The sequence below is a fragment of the Geotrypetes seraphini genome, chromosome 9 (genome assembly GCF_902459505.1).
Source record: "Geotrypetes seraphini chromosome 9, aGeoSer1.1, whole genome shotgun sequence".
Lineage (NCBI taxonomy): Eukaryota > Metazoa > Chordata > Amphibia > Gymnophiona > Dermophiidae > Geotrypetes > Geotrypetes seraphini.
In genome coordinates, this window is record NC_047092.1 from 55,015,960 (window position 1) to 55,036,760 (window position 20,801).

Below are 20,801 nucleotides of genomic sequence, written 5' to 3' on the forward strand. Positions count from 1 at the left end.
GTACTGTGGTCTGACAGGGACTCCACAGCACCTCCAGTGGTCACAAGAACAAATAGCAATAGCATGTGACCCGGCCTGGAGTCACCCTGCAGACCTGGATTGACACCAATTAGAAAAACAAAAAAATCACAATCCTCTCAAAAGGTTATAAATCAGAATGCTTCAGTTTTATTCCTTCCAAACATATAAATCAGGAAAATCATGAATCCAAACAAACAGGTAAGTAGACCATAAATCTTCAAGCAGTCCAAACTTCCAAAAGAATAAGCAAAATAATCCAAATATAAAGTGCAAACTGCTTTCTTCTTATTTCTTGAGTTTATCACCTCAGGGTTTAATGCAGCCTGCTCCCAAGCAGGTTTATTCAGTTCCTCATTAACAATATGGCTCAAGGCACTGGATACCCTATACTCAGTGCTACTAAAATGAAGCCTCTGGCAGACATTTACTAAACTGCCAGGCAAAGGAGAGTGCCACAGGTTTGCTTTTTATTTTGCTACAATATAGCCTACAAAATGCCCTCCCAGGTAACAGCAAACCTCTCCCAAAACTGACACTTTCAGCTTCATAAAAAAGACAAAACAGAAAAGAAAAGGAAAAGGAAAAACCCAAAAAGGTTCAGTTCCAGCACCCAGTTTCTTTCAATCAAACCAAGCTGAAAAACACTCACAGTTTCATCAGGTTAGCACTTGCAGCTGGTGGAAAAACCAACTTCCATGGCTTCCTCACCAAGGCTCATTTCCTCTGGCAGGCTGTCCAGTTCCATCGGGAGATCAGGATCTGACACGGCTCCATCCAGCATATCTCCTGCCTCCTGCACCTCCATAGGTGAGGCTGGTTCGCTCCTGCTTGGCCTGAGGAGACTCTCAGGGAGGAAAAGTCTCAACCTTCTCCTTAGCCTGCCTGCCTGCTTGTAATCTACTGCTGGCTTTTGTATGTTTGGGACACGCCCTAACCTGGCTGATTCAGCAGTCTTCAAGGTAGCTCTAGAGCTCCTCTTGTGGTGACCTGAATACTGCTAGTCTAGTGGATTCTTGGGGATTTCAGGTTCCCCCTGGTGGTCAGCCTGAGAATCAGCTAAATCCACACTGGGACAGCCTTTAAACACTCCCTTCGGGGTTTTACTATGTGTCTTTGCTGGAACCTTGGCTGGAACCATGGCAGGCACGATGCCTGTCTGGTTACAATACGTATACTAAGATAATAGCTCAGGCTGTAGTGTGGTCACTGAGGTTCGGAACAACTAGGTTTCAGTTAGCCATCTATTGGGCATGCCAATCCTAGAAACACCACAGGGCTCTGGTGTTCAGTCCCAGGCATGGAGGGAGAAAGGCCACTTCTACTGTGAAGCTAATAAATAGCACAGAAAACGGGCCATATGGAGGTGTTCTTTCAACCTTCAGGCTACCGCTACTGTCATGCCATCTGGAGAAGGGGAAAGTGACCGAGACTGCTGGGGAAAAAAAAGGGAAAGCTGACAAATATAAAAGTAATTAGGCATGATACCATATGGACATTTCTCTTTGATTAATAGTAAAATATCTCTTATTTATGCTGCTACAACTATATACTAACCTAGTAACATAGTGAATGACGGCAGATAAAGACCTGTATGATCCATCCAGTCTGCCCAACAGTCACATTCATTCTCAAGGCAGCAAACCAGTATTTGTTTTACTTGCTAAATTTCAGTATAAGATGTCTTTGCCCCCCCCCCACCCCCGAGATTAGTAAGACCTGTACTCAGATGATTTAAATTTGGTATAAAATACATATAATTACAGTGGTACCTTGGTTTACGAGTGCACCGGTTTGCGAGTGTTTTGCGAGTGTTGATACTATCCTCTTTATTTTAGGGATCCTTTGTGTCTATCCCACACATTTTTGAACTCCACAATTATGGAATGCCCTACCTCAGTATCTTAGAGATGAAAACGACTTAAACCGTTTTAAAGGCAATCTGAAGAGCTTTCTTTTTAAAGACGCTTTTGACTTATAAACATATTTAATGTTCATTTAAAAAAAAAAAAAGAAAAATCTCTTCATTCCCCCTTCCCTACTGTTCTTACCTTTTATGTCTTCTTCTATACCTAATAATAATAATTGTAGTTCAGCCCTTCTTTTCCTTATGTATCTGTAAGTTGTATGTCAGTCTGTTTAACCCAGTGGTCTCAAACTCAAACCCTTTGCGGGGCCACATTTTGGATTTGTAGGTACTTGGAGGGCTGCAGAAAAAATAGGTAATGTCTTATTAAAGAAATGACAATTTTGCATGAGGTAAAACTCTTTATAGTTTATAAAACTTTCCTTTAACAGTTAAAAGGAAAGATATATAAACTATAAAGAGTTTTACCTCATGCAAAATTGTCATTTCTTTAATAAGACATTAACTATTTTTTCTGCAGCCCTCTAAGTACCTACAAATCCAAAATGCGGCTTTGAACGGAACAATCGACTGAGCAAGGGAGCCGGCCAGACACCCTGCTGCTCCACAAGGAAGGGAAGGGGGAAGAGAAATGCTGGTGTGGATGGCGTGAGAAGCCACTGTCGGCCGCAGCTTTGACCGGAACAATCAACTGCAGCAAGGGAGCAGTTGATCTTCGCGTCCAGACCGCAAGCCGCAAAATAGCACCTGGAGGGACGCATGCGGCCCATGGGCCGCGAGTTTGAGACCACTGGTTTAACCCATGTTATTTACTGATTAAATTGATATAAATTTATATTTTATTTGTTTTAATTTTTACATCGCTTAGTAAAATTTAATAAGCGATTCATTAAGTTAAAAATAAACTTGAAGCTTGATCACTGTTTTTGCCTTCACCACCTCTATAGGGAGAGTATTTCAAGCATCCACCAGCCTCTCCATGAAGAAGTATTTCCTGACATTACTCCTAAGTCTACCACCCTGCATATGCATTGTGGCCAAGATTCTATTATATATAGATCCCTGTGTCTAGCCAATCTAGGTGCTAGCTTAATTATTTAAAAAAGCTTAACAGGCACAGATAACAAGTAGTTAGCATCTCATAATTAACAAATTAAAATTAATTGGATGATAGACACCTACCAGAAAGTAGGATATGTACTTTTAAAGGTACTGGTGATTTTTTATTTCCTTATTGTTTTTATATTGTGAATTGTTGTATACGATGTACAATGTAATTTGATGGTTTATTACAGGGGTCGCCAAAGTCCCTCCTTGAGGGCCGAATCCAGTCGGGTTTTCAGGATTTCCCCAATGAATATGCATTGAAAGCAGTGCATACACATAGATCTCATGCATATTCATTGGGGAAATTCTGAAAACCCGACTAGATTCGGCCCTCAAGGAGGGGCTTTGGGGATCCCTGGTTTATTATTAACTGCTTTGATATTTTGTGCCAAGTGGTGCCAAGTGAACAAATCAAATCAAATCTAACTTGGGTGCGCTCAGGCCGTATTTTTAAAATACGTGTATAACTTTTTGGAATGCCCCCCCAGCCAAGCCCCTTTTCAGATACATACTATGAAAGTTAGGTTCTGAATCTTATAGAATAGCGTGTGGCCAGATGCATGCGCAAATCCTAATTGGAGTCAATTAACTGCAGTAATTGTTTGTTAGCACCCATGAATTTGGACTTGGAAGATGAGATGTACAGCATCAGCATCTATGAGACAAACATGTTTTTTTTTGTTACATAGAAGTTTCTGGACCCCTGTTCGTTTACAAAAATTAGACAGTTCTAAATCTAATAGATGTTGGCACTGTCACCTTGATGTAGGGACTAGTGCTGTCTGATTCACGATTCGAGTCGATTCATCAATTCATTTCGGGTGAATCGGTTTGAATCGATTCAAAAGCCAAAAAAATCAGCCTCCCGATTCGGCGTCTGACCCTCCCCTCTCGCCCCCTAAAGCAGGATTACCAGCGCTGCCTCTTACTGGCTGGCCACTGCCGCTCCTGCTTTAGAGGGTGAGTGGGGAGTGTCAGTGCTTCTGTCCGGCTTCCCCCCTGGCCTCCCGGCATCGATTCACCTCATTTAATCAGCCTGCATAAGATCGCTAGTGTTAGCGATCTTTGCAAGCTGCCGTCGGGTCTTCCGAGCTGTCTTCTCTTTGCCGCGGTCCCGCTCCTCCTCTGACGTTATTTTCTGTTTTGTGATTATAATATGTCAGATTTGAAACGTGTATCCTGCCAGAGCTGGTGTTAGACCACAAATGTGAGCTAGGATTTAATAGAGAGAGGAAAAGGTCTTTTTTGTTTGTTTACACCAGTGCCAGTGTGGTTAGGCAAAGGCAAAGGGGGTAAAGAGGCTATAAAAGTGTTGAAGAGGTTATAAAATAAACCCACCAGGATGTTTTTAAAAAACCACCCAATTGGGCAGGAAAATTGAATCGAATCGAAAAATCGATTCAATAGGCTGAATCGAATCAAATCAAAATTTTTTTTCCTGAATCGGGCAGCATTAGTAGGGACACTGGATCATCTGCTGTTCTATTGTCCTTTGATACTCAACTTTTGGAAGTCAATATGGGGACAGACTAATACCATACTGGAGGCATGTGGAACATTATTGCATATTAAGCCCCCCATGGACTGCTATAAATGCCGGCTTTTCCTAATTATGACCGGGATAGCCATGCAAATGATTACTCGCAATTGGAAGAATTGGGATTACCTTAGTTTTTTTTCTGGTGGGCGAGCTTATACTTAACTTATAAGTATGAGAAAATGAATGCTGACTTGCTGGGGCATAATAAGATATCCAAATTGGCTTGGTGTCCATTGACGTCTTATGTAGATTTGTTATAGTTGCCCTTTATCTTTATTTTCCATTGTACTGCACCCACACATCCAGGGGGGAGGGGTGGGAGCAGGATGGGGATATATCTTTTGTTTTGGTATTATTCCTGTTGGTAATGATGGATGGGGGAGAGAATTTTTATCTTTTGTATAGATTCTGATTGTTTATAAGTGCTTATTTGATTATTATTATTTATGTAAATTGTATTGCACTTTTTGTTGGCATTAAAAACTAAATAAAGTTTACTAGTTAATGGCTCATTATTCAATTAAGTTGTGTGCACAACTTGGGCACCATATATTACTCCTGGCAAAATTCTGCTCCTGCAAGATCACGGTTCATATAAACAGTTAGGTTTAAGCCGGCACAGGAGGAGGATGTGACCTGCTGTGCAGCGGATCACACCTTCCTCTACTGCCTGTGTCTGCACTGAATTTTCCGTAGCATGTGCAGAATTCTATGCATACTGGTGAGGGATTGAGCACAAATTGCAGAATTCCGCCAGGAGTAATACCGTATGTACTCGAATATAAACTGAGATTTTGGGGGGTCTCATTTTATGTTTGAGTCATCCCAAGATTTGCACCCCCTGCCCCCTCCCAAACCTGTTGCAGTCCTCCCCCGGGCTTGCCTTGAATCCTGGTAGTCAAGCAGTGAGCCAAGACAGGAACGACCCCTCCCATGTCCTGTCCCAGCTGCCTCTGAACCACTCCACCTCCCTCCCACCTAAAAAGGCCTACCTTGCATGCCCTGGTGGCCAGCAGTATATTTTACATAGTGAGTATTTATTTAACAGGTGGACGTACAAATGGGTGGAGTTGGGGGGTGTAGCATGAGTGGCACATATGCATTTATGCACATAACTTAATGAATACTATAAATGTAATCTGTATCTCTAGCAGTTAGTTGCAAATATTTATACAAGTTTTATGGCTGGCATAAGTGTTCACACCTAAGTCCATATCAGAGGGAGAACTGGGGTGGTGGTGCCCAAGGGTGAACTGGAGGGGGGGGGGGGGTTAACAGGTCAACAAATTCTTTCTTCCTTTCTCCTCTCCCCCCCTCACCCGATGCACATTCTAAATATGCCTTTGCTGGCAGGGATGCGAAGACTCTGTCAGCCAAAGAAATACAGTTCTTAAGCTAGACTTGGGGGCTTTAATACTAAATAGGGCATAAGAACATACCCTATACCTGACAAAGCTTTATGGTTTAGTGAATGGACCCTTGATTCTTCCCCGGTGGGATGAGCTTTACCCTGTTGCTCTCATCTACTCAATCTTATGTATTTTTTTTTAATCTTGGGGGTTGAGTTGGGCTTGGGTAGGACTGGATGGGGATACTGGTAGGTGTTTTATATTGTTTAGTGCAAACACAACCAAATATTTGAAACAGTTTGCTGTGCATATGATTGTTTATTGATTTCAATAAAAAAAAGATTTTACATAAACTGTGATAGGTGGATGCTAGCACCTAACGCAGCTTAATAAAAGGACTTTACACCAGTGGTTCCCAACCCTGTCCTGGAGGACCACCAGGCCAATCGGGTTTTCAGGATAGCTCTAATGAATATGCACGGAGCAGATTTGCATGCCTCTCACTTCCATTATATGCAAATCTCTCTCATGCATATTCATTAGGGCTAGCCTGAAAACCCGATTGGCCTGGTGGTCCTCCAGGACAGGGTTGGGAACCACTGCTTTACACTCTTAAATTAGAGCACATTCATTTGCATTGCTACATGTTAGCTGATGAAACCATGTTAGTAAAGGAGGATCATAGTTTTATACAGTAGACTCTCTGTTAACCGGAACTCAAGCAACCAGCAAAAAAATATCAAATAAATACTGTAATACTTTAAATAAAAATGAAAATAAAATCAATTTCTGGAGGAAATTTAAGTGTAAACTTGGCACGCCACATCTGAGTATGCTCATGCTTTGCCTACCACATGTCTGGTAGTTTGTCTGGCATAGTACGGGGTATAGTATTAGTTAGGCCTATTTTTAATAGTAACTCTCAAGCAACTAGAAACTACATTTATCTGGCATCTACCAATCCCCATGGTGCCGGTTAACTGAGAGTCTACTGTATCAAAGCTACTTGCACTGTTTCAAATAGAAAAACTGCCCATAGAGAGAGCAGGCATGATCTCTCTGGGTAATTTTTTAGGAGGTCAGTTTTGCTGTGACGATTGAAACAAAACCCTGCCAGTAAAAACCACTCACAGTTTAATTATTTATCTCAAGTGTTACATTGTTCGATATTAATGCAGAATGACATATTTCTTTCTTGTTTCACTTAACAGCAAAGATGAAGAAGAAAAAACAGCAAGTAGTGAGGCAGAAGTACAGAATAATGCACAGACCTCAACACAGACCTCAGGTACAACATGTTTCAATTTAATGTCTTAGAACTTTGCAATAGTGCTAAAAGGCAGATGAAAATTGCAGTTAGCATGTTTTACTTTTCATTTTCAGTTCCATCTATCCCAGAAATAGTTTATCACCATGATGCTGATTTGGAAGAAAGTAATGATAATAGTGAAGATATGAACATAGAATTTAGTGAAGAAAATGAAAAGGATATAAAGCTTTTGGTAAGTGTTTGTTGAATGGTTCTCTAATGGTAGAAATGCATTTATACAAACCAGTTTCAAGGATTCAGTATAAAACATTTCAATTTCTTTGTAACCATCAGACATAAATCATACAAACGTTTTCAATTTAATAAAATATAACCCAGTAACTGTGATTATTTATTTATTTCTACCATTGAAGCATTTTTAAATTATTGCAGACAGAAAGAGATATTAGCCGATTGAGCATCAAATTACCAATCAGAAACAATCATTTTTTTTTACCAGGAAGATAACACATTCTTACTTATATTGATTGCTTTTATTTTGATACTAAGAACATTATAGTCCTTGCAGATTGTGCTATGCTTTAAAACATCATCAGAGAACATGTGCAATGCTTGAACATTTCAGGCCACAGAGCAGTGGATCTTAAACTCTGGCTTGTGACCCCAAATGCATTTGCAAATGTCTCATTTTGAATTCTGAGTAATCTACATATGAAAAAAATATATCTTGTAGAATCAGCACCACAGGTTAACTCCTTGAAGTAGATGCTAAATCCCTTATTCTATAACAGGTTGCATTATTGTTCACTTAGATTTATAGAATACTGTCATGTCACTTAGGGGGGGGGGGGGGGACGACCGCCCTGGGCACCATCTTGATAGGGGCGCTGGCACCTCTCCTCCTTTCCACCCACCCACCTCTTCAATTCTTTGCTGGCAGTTAGCAGCATCTCTTATCTGCTGCTCATGCCAGCTTCAGCTCTCCTTCTGATGTCACTTCCTGGCCACAGAATCAGGAAATGATGTCAGAGGGAGAGTTGAGGCCCGCACGAGAAGCAGTTAGGAGATATTGCTCACTGCTGGTGAAGATTTGAAGAGCTACATGGGGGGTTGGGGTGGGAATGGTGCACCGCACAGTGATTCCGGGTGCCTCCTTCCTCCTCCTTCTCTTGCTATACCACTGTTACATAGACATATAAAAGGCAGTAGCTTGCCTACACGCTATTCTGCAATGATGTGCTAAAATAGCTTACCTCGTGCCTGCCAGAGGGTGTTCACAGGGGTGGAGCATAGGCATATCATAGACAAGGACAATATTTATCTGGATAGCTAACAGAATTCTGTAAGCTATGTGTGCAAATGCTGAATTTAGGTGTGTGAATGCCAGTCTATATTAGTATTCTATAAAAATACTTACATATGGAAGTGTTTTTATAGAATAGGCTCGCAGCCCATTCGAAATTTGATGTCTTCATTTTGGAAACTTGTTGGAAAATTGCTTCCCAATTATATATGCAGATTGCACATATAAATGTTAGAATATCAGCATATACTGTATACCTGTAGGTATGCACATATGTGTAAAAATGCTGAAAATCCACCTAAATACTATTCTGTAAATACATGTATATTTTACATAGTAAATATCTAACAGGTGGACATACGAATGGACAGAGTATGGGTGCAGCATGAGTGGTACTCCCACTTATGCACATAACTTAAAGAATGCTATAAGTTTCATCTGTATATCTGGCAATTAGTTGCAACCATTCACACCTAACTTAAGTGTGAGCACTTATGCCAGTCTGTGACTGGCATAAGTGCTCACACCTAAGTACATATCAGGGGGTGGACAGAAGGGTGAGGCTGGACTGGGGTGGTCAACAGGTCAATGCATTCCTTCTTCCCCTCTCCTCTTCCCCTCCCCACCTCCTCCACTGTGCATGCTAAATATACCTTTGCCGGTGGGGATGCCAAGACTCTGTCAGCAAAAGAAATACAGTTCTCCATCCGTTCCCCTTCTCCTCACACTGCTTCTTTAATGTCAAAATCAGTGGCACACCTTTAGCTATTGGTGAGACTTTTCGCATATGCTCAGTTTGCGAACTGAGCATGCATGAGAAGTCCTGATGGCGGCTTGAGGCACAATACCCAGCAGTAAAAAAGCAGCGCGAGGAGGAGAGGAATAGTTCGGGAGCTGGTTAGTGGGGCTTTGACATTTCTATCAGCCATTTAAAGGGGTGCCACAGCTCTGGAGGGGGCCTGAGCACAAAATGGCCTAGGCCCCAGGCCTCCATGCCCCTCCCCCCTTCCCATGGCTTTGCCCAGTTATGCTATTATTGCTATACCCAATTATGCTATTATTCTATAACGTAGACTCTTATCAACACAAATGTCAGTAGGAGGTGCACACAGCCTGGGCTTTCTTACCTTCATCCCTCCTCACTTTCTCACCCCCTCTCCTCCACTGAGGCACACCTATTCTATTACTTTGCATTTTAGATCTGATTAAATGTCCTGAAAAGGGGGAGAGATGGAGAGATAGAGCCTGGAGGGGGAGAAGGTATCAATATTAGAAATAGGAGGAACGGATAAGTGACTGAAGGGCTGATGCACAAAGCTCTGACACCGTGGTAAAAAATACCATGCTTTGTTTTCCAGGTGATGCTCTGCACAAATGGCATGCAAATTATATGCATGCTATTTGTGTGGAGCAGCTCCGATAAAAGGGGAAGAACTGTGCCTAGCACTTGCTTAGAAGAGCAGTCACTAGCATAGCTCCTCCCTCATCCCTCCTGTCAAACTTCTGCCCTGCTGCTGCTCTCCCTGCCAGTTCAGCTGATTGTGGCAGGGGAATCCATGATCAGCTGAGCCAGCAGGAATCTCCAAGGCTGTCGATGAGCTTTAACGAGTCTTAATGGCACGGTAACCTTTTGTGCATTGGGACCTGAGTTTGGTGGGTGATGTAGAGGCATTAGCAAGGGCAGAAGAAGAATGGTTTTCTGCAGCACAGGGTGACAGGTGGGAAATAATGAGAGGATGAGCTCTAGCCCCAACATTAGTGGCATTTAGGAGTTCATTGCAGGTTTCATTTTTCTTCCCTTTTTCCTTTTTATTTTGGTATATAAATTAAGTTGTAGTTTGCTTGAATATGTTTTATCTGAATTCATGTGTGTTCTTGAATATTGAATCTGGAAGCATATATAAAAACTTTTAAAAAAATTAGTTGAATTCTCTAATAGAGGAAAGCAGAACCACACAGATTCTTTAAACTCACAAACCTTAGGTATATAGAAAAAAAATATGATAAGATTTGCATGTAATTACTGAGATCATGCATATGTCATTTATGAAAAGATAAAGCCCAGGCATCTCACTGTTAAATCCTGACAGCTGGCACCACTGAAGAGCTCACATACCTTTGAGTTTCAGTTGGCAGAGGGTCATTAAAACAGAATTTGTAGAGATATTAACTCCCTTACTTCTCACTGAGTGACATTTTGCTATTAATAGTTTGCAGAGGGTTTGCAGAAAACATATTAATAAGAGAATCTATAATAGAGTACCTACACAAATGATAAATGGAGAAGGGGAAAGGGGGTGAGTGATGAGATGTTGATTGATTAGTATGAAATTGTGTCAGTGTGCATAGGTTAAGAGAGGAGATATCAGCAAGGAAAGAGTTGTAAAATATATAATAATACTTGGAAAGTAAGAAAAGACATGATTAGTTTCTGGCCTTTTCTCCCTTGTCATGAGATCTAAATCAGGTTTGACTAGAGTGTAAAAATATCATGGCTGGTCAAATGCCAGTAACATATGTGGCTCCTAAACTGGGAGAGGTCCCAAGTATCGAATGCCATTTTCTAGTTTGAAAATATATTTTTTATCGTGTGTAATACATTACATGTACTTATATTTTGTAATAAAAGATTGTTCACAGAAGAGGCCTAGAAATGAAGGCAATATGGGACGTGGAATATTTGTTTTTAGGCTTTGATTTTATTGCTAATTTTTACCACACCAAGAACTATAGATCATTCTTGGGTTACAAATATATATATATTTTGTATATCTTTTCTATTGGTAAGCCAGGTACATTATACATAATACTAAACTAAACTAAAACTTAAGTTTATAGACCATGTCTTCTCTATACAGATAGAGCTCGACTCGGTTTATAGCAAGATTAAAAATAATAAAGATAAAAGAGGAGAGGACAGAATTTAAAATTTTGAGAATAACCAAGTTTTCAGATGTTTGTGAAATATTTGAAGAGAGCCCAGGTCTCGCAACTCTAAGGGAATACTATTCCATAAATCAGTTATTTTAAAAAAATAAGGATTTCCCCAGTGTGCCAGTAGAGGTGGTTTTTATATGGTTCTGGTTATACAAGTCTGTTTGAATTCCATGGCAAAGGGATTAGTAAAGGAACAAGATTTTAAATACAGTGTAGAATAATAATCCTCTATAATAAAACCCTTACCGCACATGCGCAGTAGAAAATCCATGTTCCCTGCGTCCGTGAGATCTGCCTCCATGCCGAATTCGATTGGAGGCGCGTGGGCGGCTTCAGCAGCAGTGGCATTTTGACTCCTGCTCTGCCGCTGGCGGGACGCCTCTTCTCACCCCCGGACCAGCAAACGCAGCAGCCGCAGGGCATTTGCTAGGCCGGCCCACTTCAATAATGTGAGGTGGGCCGGCCTAGCAAAAGCCCCGATGCTGCCCAGGCTAGCGGATGCTGGACAGGGGGAGCAGGGAAAGGAGAAGGCCTACTGCTGGACAGGGGAATCAGGTAAGAGGTGCAGATGGACGGGGGGGGAGGTAAAAGGAAGGGAGAAGGCCTACTGCTGGACAGAGGGAGCAGGGAAGAGGTGCTGCTGAACAGGGGGGGAGGTAAAAGGAAGGGAGAAGGCCTACTGCTGGACAGGGGTAGCAGGGAAGAGGTGCTACTGGACAGGGGGGAGGTAAAATGAAGAGAGAAGGGCTGTTGCTGGACAGAGGGAGCAGGGAAGGGGTGTTGCTGGACACAGAGGAGGTAAAAGGAAGGTAGAAGGGCTACTGCTAGACAGGGGGAGCAGGCAAAGGGTAGTGGTGGACAGCTGAGAAAAGAGAGAGACAGAAAGAAAGACAGACAGCGGCCAAGGAGAGAGAGAGAGAGAAAGAAAGACAGGCAAAAAGAAAGTGGCCAAGGAGAGAGAAAGAAAGAAAAAAAGAAAAAGACAGACACACATATCTATTCTAGCACCCATTAATGTAACAGACTTAAAGACTAGTATAATATAATAATATAGGATATAAAGAACCACTGGCATACTAACATCAACCAGAAAGCAGTCAAGATAAAAACAGAGAAGTGCTCAGTACTTATGAAAGAACGCCTGTGGAAGCAAAGACAACACTAATAGGTAATCAAGTGAAAAACCAAACACTTACCTGGAACAGTGGCCCCAAAGAAGCACACGTAGGTATCAATTTGATTCAGGCAACACAGGTGTTACAGTTCTTTATTAAATAGGCACCTGCCCAGAGGGTGTAAATTCTACTTATCTATTGCTCTTTTCTGACCTGTTCTGTGCTTCCTTTCTCCAGCTTTTCCATTCCTATTCCTCTTGTGTCTAGATGGTTTTTATTTCACACACTGTATTTTGGCAATATTTGTTAAGCTACCCCACTCTCTCCCTTGTGTACTTAGTTTCATGTTATGTTTCTGCTTTTTCCCCCATGGGTCTCATTAGCCCTTGTACTTACTCCTTTATAAACTGCTTTAATACGTTTTGATCATTTGGCGGTATAACAAAGATTTGAATAAATAAATAAAATACATGTATTCTTTGCATGAATATACATATTTATATGCATGAATATACATATTTATAACTTGAATGTGTATGTTGCAGTTCTGTCTATTTTCCGTCCCAGGTAAGACTCTGCACAGTGCTGATCTAAATACAAACAATATTGTCAGAGAACATACTTATACCCACATAACGCAGTGCCTCAATTTTATAGAAGTCTTTTCCACAAATAAAACGTGCTTTAGGAAAAAGGGATGGGACTTGATATACCACCCTTCTGTGGTTACAGTTAAAGTGGTTTACATATTATATACAGGCACTTATTTTCTCCCTGTGGCAATGGAGGGTTACGTGAGTTGCCCAAAGTCAAAACGAGCTGCACTTTCTCTACTTCTCAGGCCGATGTACTAACCATTAGACTATTCCTCCACCCATTTAAAACACATAAGCCTTGAGCTTTCCTTGGCAGTAAGAGTCGTTAAAGCAGATGTTAGTGCATCAATCACTTGGCTACTTTGCACGGGATTTTAGCTAATTTGCATGGCCAGATCAGAAAATGGGTGACCGAGGGGGAAAACAAGCGGTGAGCCATTTTGGGCATGGGGTCGGTAAAAGCGATCGTTGCTAAAGATGTGAAAACAGTTTTAGCGACGATCGCTGACTTCAGTGCATTTAGTCCTTAATTGCTTTTTCTAGAAGCTGCATGTACAACCTCTAGAGGGCATAGCCATGGCAGGGACAGGGGTGGGCACACAGGTTGTAGAGTATTAAGGGTTATACTCCTAACAGTGAAGGAGTGGAGAAGTAGCTTAGGTTTGTACTAAAAGAAGTATGATGAGAGACTGGAAGCTCTGAATATGTATACCCTAGAGGAAAAGAGGGACAGGGGGAGATATGATTCAAACGTTCAAATACTTGAAAGGTATTAACATAGAACAAAATCTTTTCCAGAGAAAGGAAAATGGTAAAACCAGAGGACACAATTTGATAGATCCCAATTGAACTATGAGCCAAAGGCACAGGGAGAAGATCAAAGCAGCACTAATGTTGGTAGAAATATACTAAGCTATTAGGGTAATAAGTTTGGGCACTGCCTTTCTGTGTGTGTGCATATGTGGGAAAGGGGATTAATCCCTAAAGATTTGACCATTGGTCTCTAATGTATTGGTCAGCATTATATGGCATCGATACTCAAATTCTCTTGAGTTACTTGGGTACATTGTATTTATTAGCCTGGGAAATGTTATCCTGGAGGACACTTAGGCCCTGATTCTATACACGTTGCTTAAAAAATCAGTTCCACAATTCTATAAAAGTTAGGCGTAGTATGTTTAGAATCACGCTTAGCACCACGTAATCAGCCTTAAGCATCACCGGGTGTCCTAACTTTTAAGTGCTCCATATTTATGCCAGGCCTCAGTGCTTGTACTTAAGTTAGGCACACAACTTTGCCTGTCAAAAACAAGTCCCTAACTTGAAAACACATCCATGATTTGCCCCTAACCACACTTTTAACTATGAGGGTAGGTGGTGGAGAGGAAAACGGCGACAGAGTTCAAATAAGTGTGGGATGAATACAGAGGACCTAGAATCAGAAAATAATAGCAAATATTGAAGAACTAAGGCCGGTACTGGGCAGACTTGCACGGTCTGTGTCCGTATAAGGCCGTTTGGTTGAGGATGGGCTGGGGAGGGGCTTCGATGACTGGGATAGTGTAGATGGGCTGGAGTGAGCTTTGACGGAGACTTCAGTAGTTGGAACCTAAGGACCGGACAGAGCTTTGGATTCTTGCCCAGAAATAGCTATGAGGGAAATAAATTATTTTTTTTAAATTAAATCAGGTTGGGCAGACTGGATGGACCATTCGGGTCTTTATCTGTCATAATCTACTATGTTACTATGCTATGCTGTGGCCTGAGATCCTGGGAAATTGGGTTGATTCCCACCTGCAGCTCCTTGTGACTTTAGGAATTCACCTAACCATCCATTGCCCAAGGTATAGAACCAGAACTTGTATATAATATGTCAACTACTTTGTAACCTCAAAACGATGGTATATCAAGTCCCATTCCCTATTCCTTTGACATGGCATAAGTACTTGTGCCTAAGGTTAGGTATGAAACAGCAAACTTATGCTAGTGTTCTATGATGGCAGTTTCACACAGAATTCATGCTCAGGCTCAGATTCTCTAAGTGGCACTTTTTTTTAGGCACCTAAACTCGATAAAAAAAAAAAAAGAAGATGTTTAAATAACATTTTTAATTGAGTTTCAAGGTGCCTACCGGTGCCTAAAAAAGTCGGCCCTGGAATCATGCCTCAGGAGACATTTTAGGCCGCCTAACACCACTGTGGGCGTGGCTAACATTAGAAGTGGCGTTAGACAGCCTAAAGCGCCTACGGTGGTGCGATTCATATCATAGGTAGGTGCAGGAAAACCCCAGCCTATATTTCTGGCAGCTACCTTTGCTGGAGGCATGATTCTATACCCAGCATCATCACATGACTGGCACTCAATTGGCGGCCGCTTTTAGGCGGTCCCTGACAATGGCGCCAGTTACAGAATCCAGGCCTCAGTGCCTAAATTTTGGTACCTGTATGCTTCTATTGCATGAGAATTTGCTTACAGTTTATTTTTCTCATGAATAAAACAATAGGACTTTTTTTTTTTTTAAGAACATTTTATATTCCACCCTAATCAAAAGAAACCTTCATGTGCTATGAAATACAATATATGCAATGCAAATGCTAGAAATGCTTTAGAACATTGTTTTATAATGGCTTTTGTAACCAGAAACAAAGTTTTCAGCGCTGATAACAAAAGCTTGCTCAATTGTTATTCAGTCATTCTTCACATCTTTCTTAGCTTTTCTAATCTATTTTTTTTTTTTAATTCTATTGTTTCAGCTAAGTCAGCACCTTGTAGGAACAAGCAGTGCTTCCTCTGAAGATGAAAATAATCTATATGCATCAGGACAGGTTAATTTTCCAAATGAAGCACAAAGAAGGGAGACAGAGCTAGCCCTTGAGGGAACAAGTGTGGACTTGCAAATGCAGCCCCTGCCTTTCACGTCTGCTTCAGACAACAATTTACCGGAGCCAGGACTGCAGGATGCTGGATTGTATTTCACAGAAAGTTATACAAGTCAGCCTCTTGCAAAGGAATACACTGAAGTTGCCGCCAACAATGGTGAGCCTTCTATGGAATGCGCTGACGCTTTCTCAAAGGAGGACTTGTCTGAAACAGAGAAAAATGACATGGTTCACCTTACAGATGCTATCGCGAGCAGACAAGGAATTAGGTTTGTAGATATTTCAATCGGTAAAACAGATAGTGCCGCAGGAAGCCAGATAATAGAGCCGTTAATCATCAGTGAGGAGTCTACCGATATTTGCAAAGAAACTTGTGAAATAACTCCAGGAGCAATTTCTTCAGCACCTGAAGATGAATCAGTGTGTTTAGTAGAAGTGCTGGATGATAATGCTAATCCAGCCCCTGAGGTTTATGCACTCCAAGACTCTAGTGTGTCTCTAGATTCATTGCTTATAGACAACACTGACAATGAGAAAATAACTGAGGCAACTGTAAAGAATAATGAGGTTCAATTAAAGGGAACATGTGTGGCTGATCTTAAAAATTATAGTGCCTTAAATAATTTTACAAAAAAACTTGAATTTGATGAAGTAAGAGTGCAAGAAGCATCAAGTGATGCTTACGATAGTGAAAATGTAATGGAGAAAGATAATGTGTTAGATGTTCCACTGGTAATTGATGAAGAGGCAATTACTTGTCCATTTAGCCTGAATGATTATTACTTACCTACAGGTCAAGACACAAGTGTGTTGCCAAAATCAGACAGTAATCAGGAAATTACCACTATAAGTGGGCCTTTCCACGTGGAAGTTTCAGTGAATCTTAGTGAAACTGAGCCAAAAAGTTCTGCAGGTAGTGGAACATCAGATACCATGACAAACGAAGGCCCAGAAACAACACATTATGTTCAAGGAAATGAGACATATGATGAATTAAGTGTTACAAGTAGGAGGACTGACAACAAACGCCAAGGTGTCTTTCAGAGTTTTGATCCTGTAATAGTGGCAAACAAAGAAAGTTCTACATTCACCTCTTTATTAACTGATAATAAAAAAGTTGATCAGAAAGCTTTAGAAAGCATGGGCAGAGAGGATCAGGCTCCTCAAGCTCCTAGAAACAGGTTGGATAGAGACTTTTATCAACCTGAAGTTGAAAGCTGGAAATCAGTGTCGCCTATTCAGGATGACCAGAGTAGGACCACATCTGAAAATGAAGGTTTGTGTGCTCCAGAAAGTCAGCTGTTGAAAGGAGAGCACAGCAGAGAAGAAGTAGATAATGAAGACATTTGGGTAATGAGTGATTATACAAGCTATTTCCACAGCGTTCCTACACCATTGCTTACATCACAAGAAATGCTGAAACATGAAGTACCTTCCATAGACGATGACATTGTTCCAGAGGAAAAACCCGCTAGTAATCCTTGCATAATTAAAACATCTGAAGATAGCATGAAAGGCATTCTAGCAGATAAAAGGAAAGCGACTGACTATGCACCCCAAGAGGTAATAGAAACTGGTAGGTTTATAAAAGAACAGGAAATAGCGTTTCAAAAATATGAAGGGAAAACAGAAAGTTCACAACATGCACTTTGTAAAAGCAGTATCGTAGGTGCCACAGATAGCAGATTTGGTTTACTGAACATGGATGTAGATGAAAAACTGCAACATGAAAACATTTCTGAAGAGGAATTCCATGTAGATACAAAAGATGATGTCAAAATCAGTCTACCTATAATTGAAACTGTGTCCTCTACTTGTGCAGAAGGAAAGGTCTTCTACGGGCAGGACTTTGAGGCACCTGAAGTTCTGAAACATTTTGAACAAAGGCCAATCACTGAGGCGTTGTCTGATTCGAGTTTTATTGACAAAACCAGCACAGATCTTGTGTCTGACTACAATTACGGCAGCTCTTCTGTGACCTCTCCTAGAGTATCTACGGTCACAGTTGTTACTAAGGAAGATGATATTCCACATCAAATTACCACATCTTCATTTCAATACCAACCCAATGTATCTACAGATTCAGGATATAATCTTGATGCTACAAGTGAAACTCCATTTATCCTTAAGAATTTATACGCTCATGGTGAACCCAGAGAAGCTGAAACGAATTCCCTCTTATTGGCTGAACAGGAAAGTGAAAAAGATACAAGCAGTTTTTTCTATGAGCGAGAGGGCAGGCATGAGGAATCATTGGGGCCAGTGATTTTAATTAGTGAGCCAAATGAAGAAAAGGAAGACGTGAATGCAGCTGCTCAAGAGTTACTAACTCAAGAAAACATAATGGAAACGTCTGACAGAATGCAACAAGAGAGCCATCAAGTTTCTGATTATGTAGAAGCTTCTAATCAGACATGTGATATGTCTAATTTATCTAGAGAGTTCTTAGTTTTAAAGCGTATCAGCTATGAAATATTTTACTTTCTGATATTTATCATACTTGCTGTGATAACTTACCATTGCGATTTGATAGTTTGCTTTGCAGTTTACTTTCTCTCATTGTATTGGTTATATTGGGAGGGAGGCAAGCGTAAGGAGCCAGTCAAAAAGAAGTGAGATTGTTTTCAGTTTAAGATACATTGCGATGGAAATTTTTTTTTAAAAAAAACCCAACAACAACAACCGTTTAACAGAAATGTTCATTCTTCCTGAAAAACACAGTTGTCTTCTAGAAAGATCCTTGATGAGAAGATAAACGTGAAGATGTTTTTTTTCATATAAGCAATATTCTACATAGGACCATTTTGTTTGGATTATTGAAAAGCTATAACAATATGACATTTGAAGCACGCTAAGTTAAAATTAGGTGCTGCTGTTGCTCTTATGGGGCAATAATGGTGCAATGCTTCACATCTCTATTCCCAGGCCACCTCTTGCATTCAATTGTTGCCATGAAGCTTTAGTATTTTAACATTATGAGTTTTAAAGATTTTGTATAGTAGATAATTACAGAATGGCATTACTACGTAAGAATTAATTTAATAATTACCCTACAATGGATGGTTTGCTAATATAATAAATCATTACCCCCTACTCCGTTTTACAAACCTGTAGTGCAGTATTTAGCGCCGGCCATGGTGGTAACAGCTCCGATGCTCATAGAATGCTTATGAGCATCAGAGCTGTTACCACCGCTAGAAACTGCGCTACTGTTTTGTAAAAAAAAAAAAAAAAAAAAGGGGGGGGGGGGAGGGAGGTACATTTGTTGGATTAAGCTCATTGGTAAAATAAAATGATTAGCAACTCAACGTTTCCAAAACTATGCAAGACGCCAGCCGGCACGCTGAATGCTCTGCGTTGCTCTGACACTCATAACTCTATGACTATCGGAGCAGCGCCGAGCATTCAGTGCGCTGACCAGTGCTAAAAATCTCTTGCACAGTTTTGTAAAGGGGGGAGGGGGAATTTATATTTTAGAAAATGTTCTTAGTTTTATGCAGAGCTGTAACTAGGGGTGGGCCAGAGGGCCAGTTGCCCAGGGCACAAAGCCCTAAGGGGCATAAAAATGACTGCAGTGTAAGTATGGGCTCTTAAAGCAGAGTGCTGCTCTTCTCCTATTGTCTGGGTTAGCGGAGATAGGGGGGGAGGAGAGAAAACAAAGGATGCGGATCAAAGCAAAGAAGGCCAGGGGAGGGAGAGCGAGAAAGGCATTCGGATACAGGCAGAGGTGAAAAAGATGAGCAAATATGCTAGTTATGACTCTAGTTCTCTTTCACAGTTGGAATAAAGATAATAGTCATGAAAAACAGAAGAAATGTTTAATACACTTTTTGATGCAATGTTTTGTCTGAATAGAAAACCGGTTTCCAACACCACAGAGCATAGAGAGATTTGTTATGGGTTTGTTATTACAAATTTGCACAACTAAGGTACTTCAAAATAATATATGTATATATCTATCTATATATTTTGTATGTGAAAATTGGAAAACAACATAGAAAAAATTCAGTATATTTTCAGAAAGATCTTATTAATCCTGTATTTTGTCACTGTTGCTTAAGAAGGCATTCGTATTTATCTAATATTAAATAAAAATGTCCAAATAATTCACTTTGTGTAGCTTGTTTGCAACTGGCTTAATGTCCTTCCGTGTAACCTCTCACTTTGGCCCTGATGCTCAAAAGATTTCCATGCTGGTAAGAATTGTTAAATCAGTCTTACTGGCATAAAAGCTCTCCTCCCAGTGCTCAAAAGGGTTCTCAGGGCTGCTATAGATCCTCCTAGCAGCCCCTGTGCAAATGCATCACAAAGATCTCATTAGGATTTAAATGAGCTTTCCTTATGATACACAAAACCCCTCAACTACACCTAAGCACACCTAGGCACCTCTAAGAGTGATTCTATAAGCAGCTCCTAGCAGTTGATTGATAACCACGCTGACCAGCACCTTCAAGTTAGATGCAGTAAGGAGCCATTTACAGAATTGGGTCCAAGGTCCCCATGAAGTATATAGGTTCCTCCTACCTGATACGTAGAAAGATAGTCTCAGAATCAGAGTTCCTGCAATTCAAAGTAGAGCATCGCTTTCAAAGCACATGACCTTTGATATTTGTGAGGATAATAAAGAATTTCAGATTTTAGAATTTTGAACAGCAGGTAGGACTGAATGGGCCCTGAACAGAAAAACTGAGATGGCCCCCCTATAACACCATTTCTCTCAAGGTAATGGGGACTGGGGGAGGGGAAGAGGGCGGATACACATTTCCCAGAGCTGGCATATTACAATTAATATATAGTATTCAGAAAAAATAGTTTTATTT

At 40.8% G+C, this 20,801-nt stretch overlaps 1 protein-coding gene across 2 annotated transcripts in view; it reads left to right on the forward strand.

Annotated features, from left to right (window-relative positions):
• PPP1R3A (protein phosphatase 1 regulatory subunit 3A) overlaps positions 1-19,143 on the forward strand; it is an 87,685-nt gene extending 68,542 nt beyond the window's left edge. For both annotated transcript variants that reach the window (XM_033957708.1, XM_033957709.1), the window contains 3 exons: positions 7,093-7,169; positions 7,265-7,383; positions 15,856-19,143. In XM_033957708.1, coding sequence (XP_033813599.1) covers positions 7,093-7,169; positions 7,265-7,383; positions 15,856-18,597 — 2,938 coding nt within the window. In that variant the 3' untranslated portion in view covers positions 18,598-19,143. The remainder of the gene's footprint in view (positions 1-7,092; positions 7,170-7,264; positions 7,384-15,855) is intronic.
• The last annotated feature ends 1,658 nt before the right edge of the window (positions 19,144-20,801 follow it).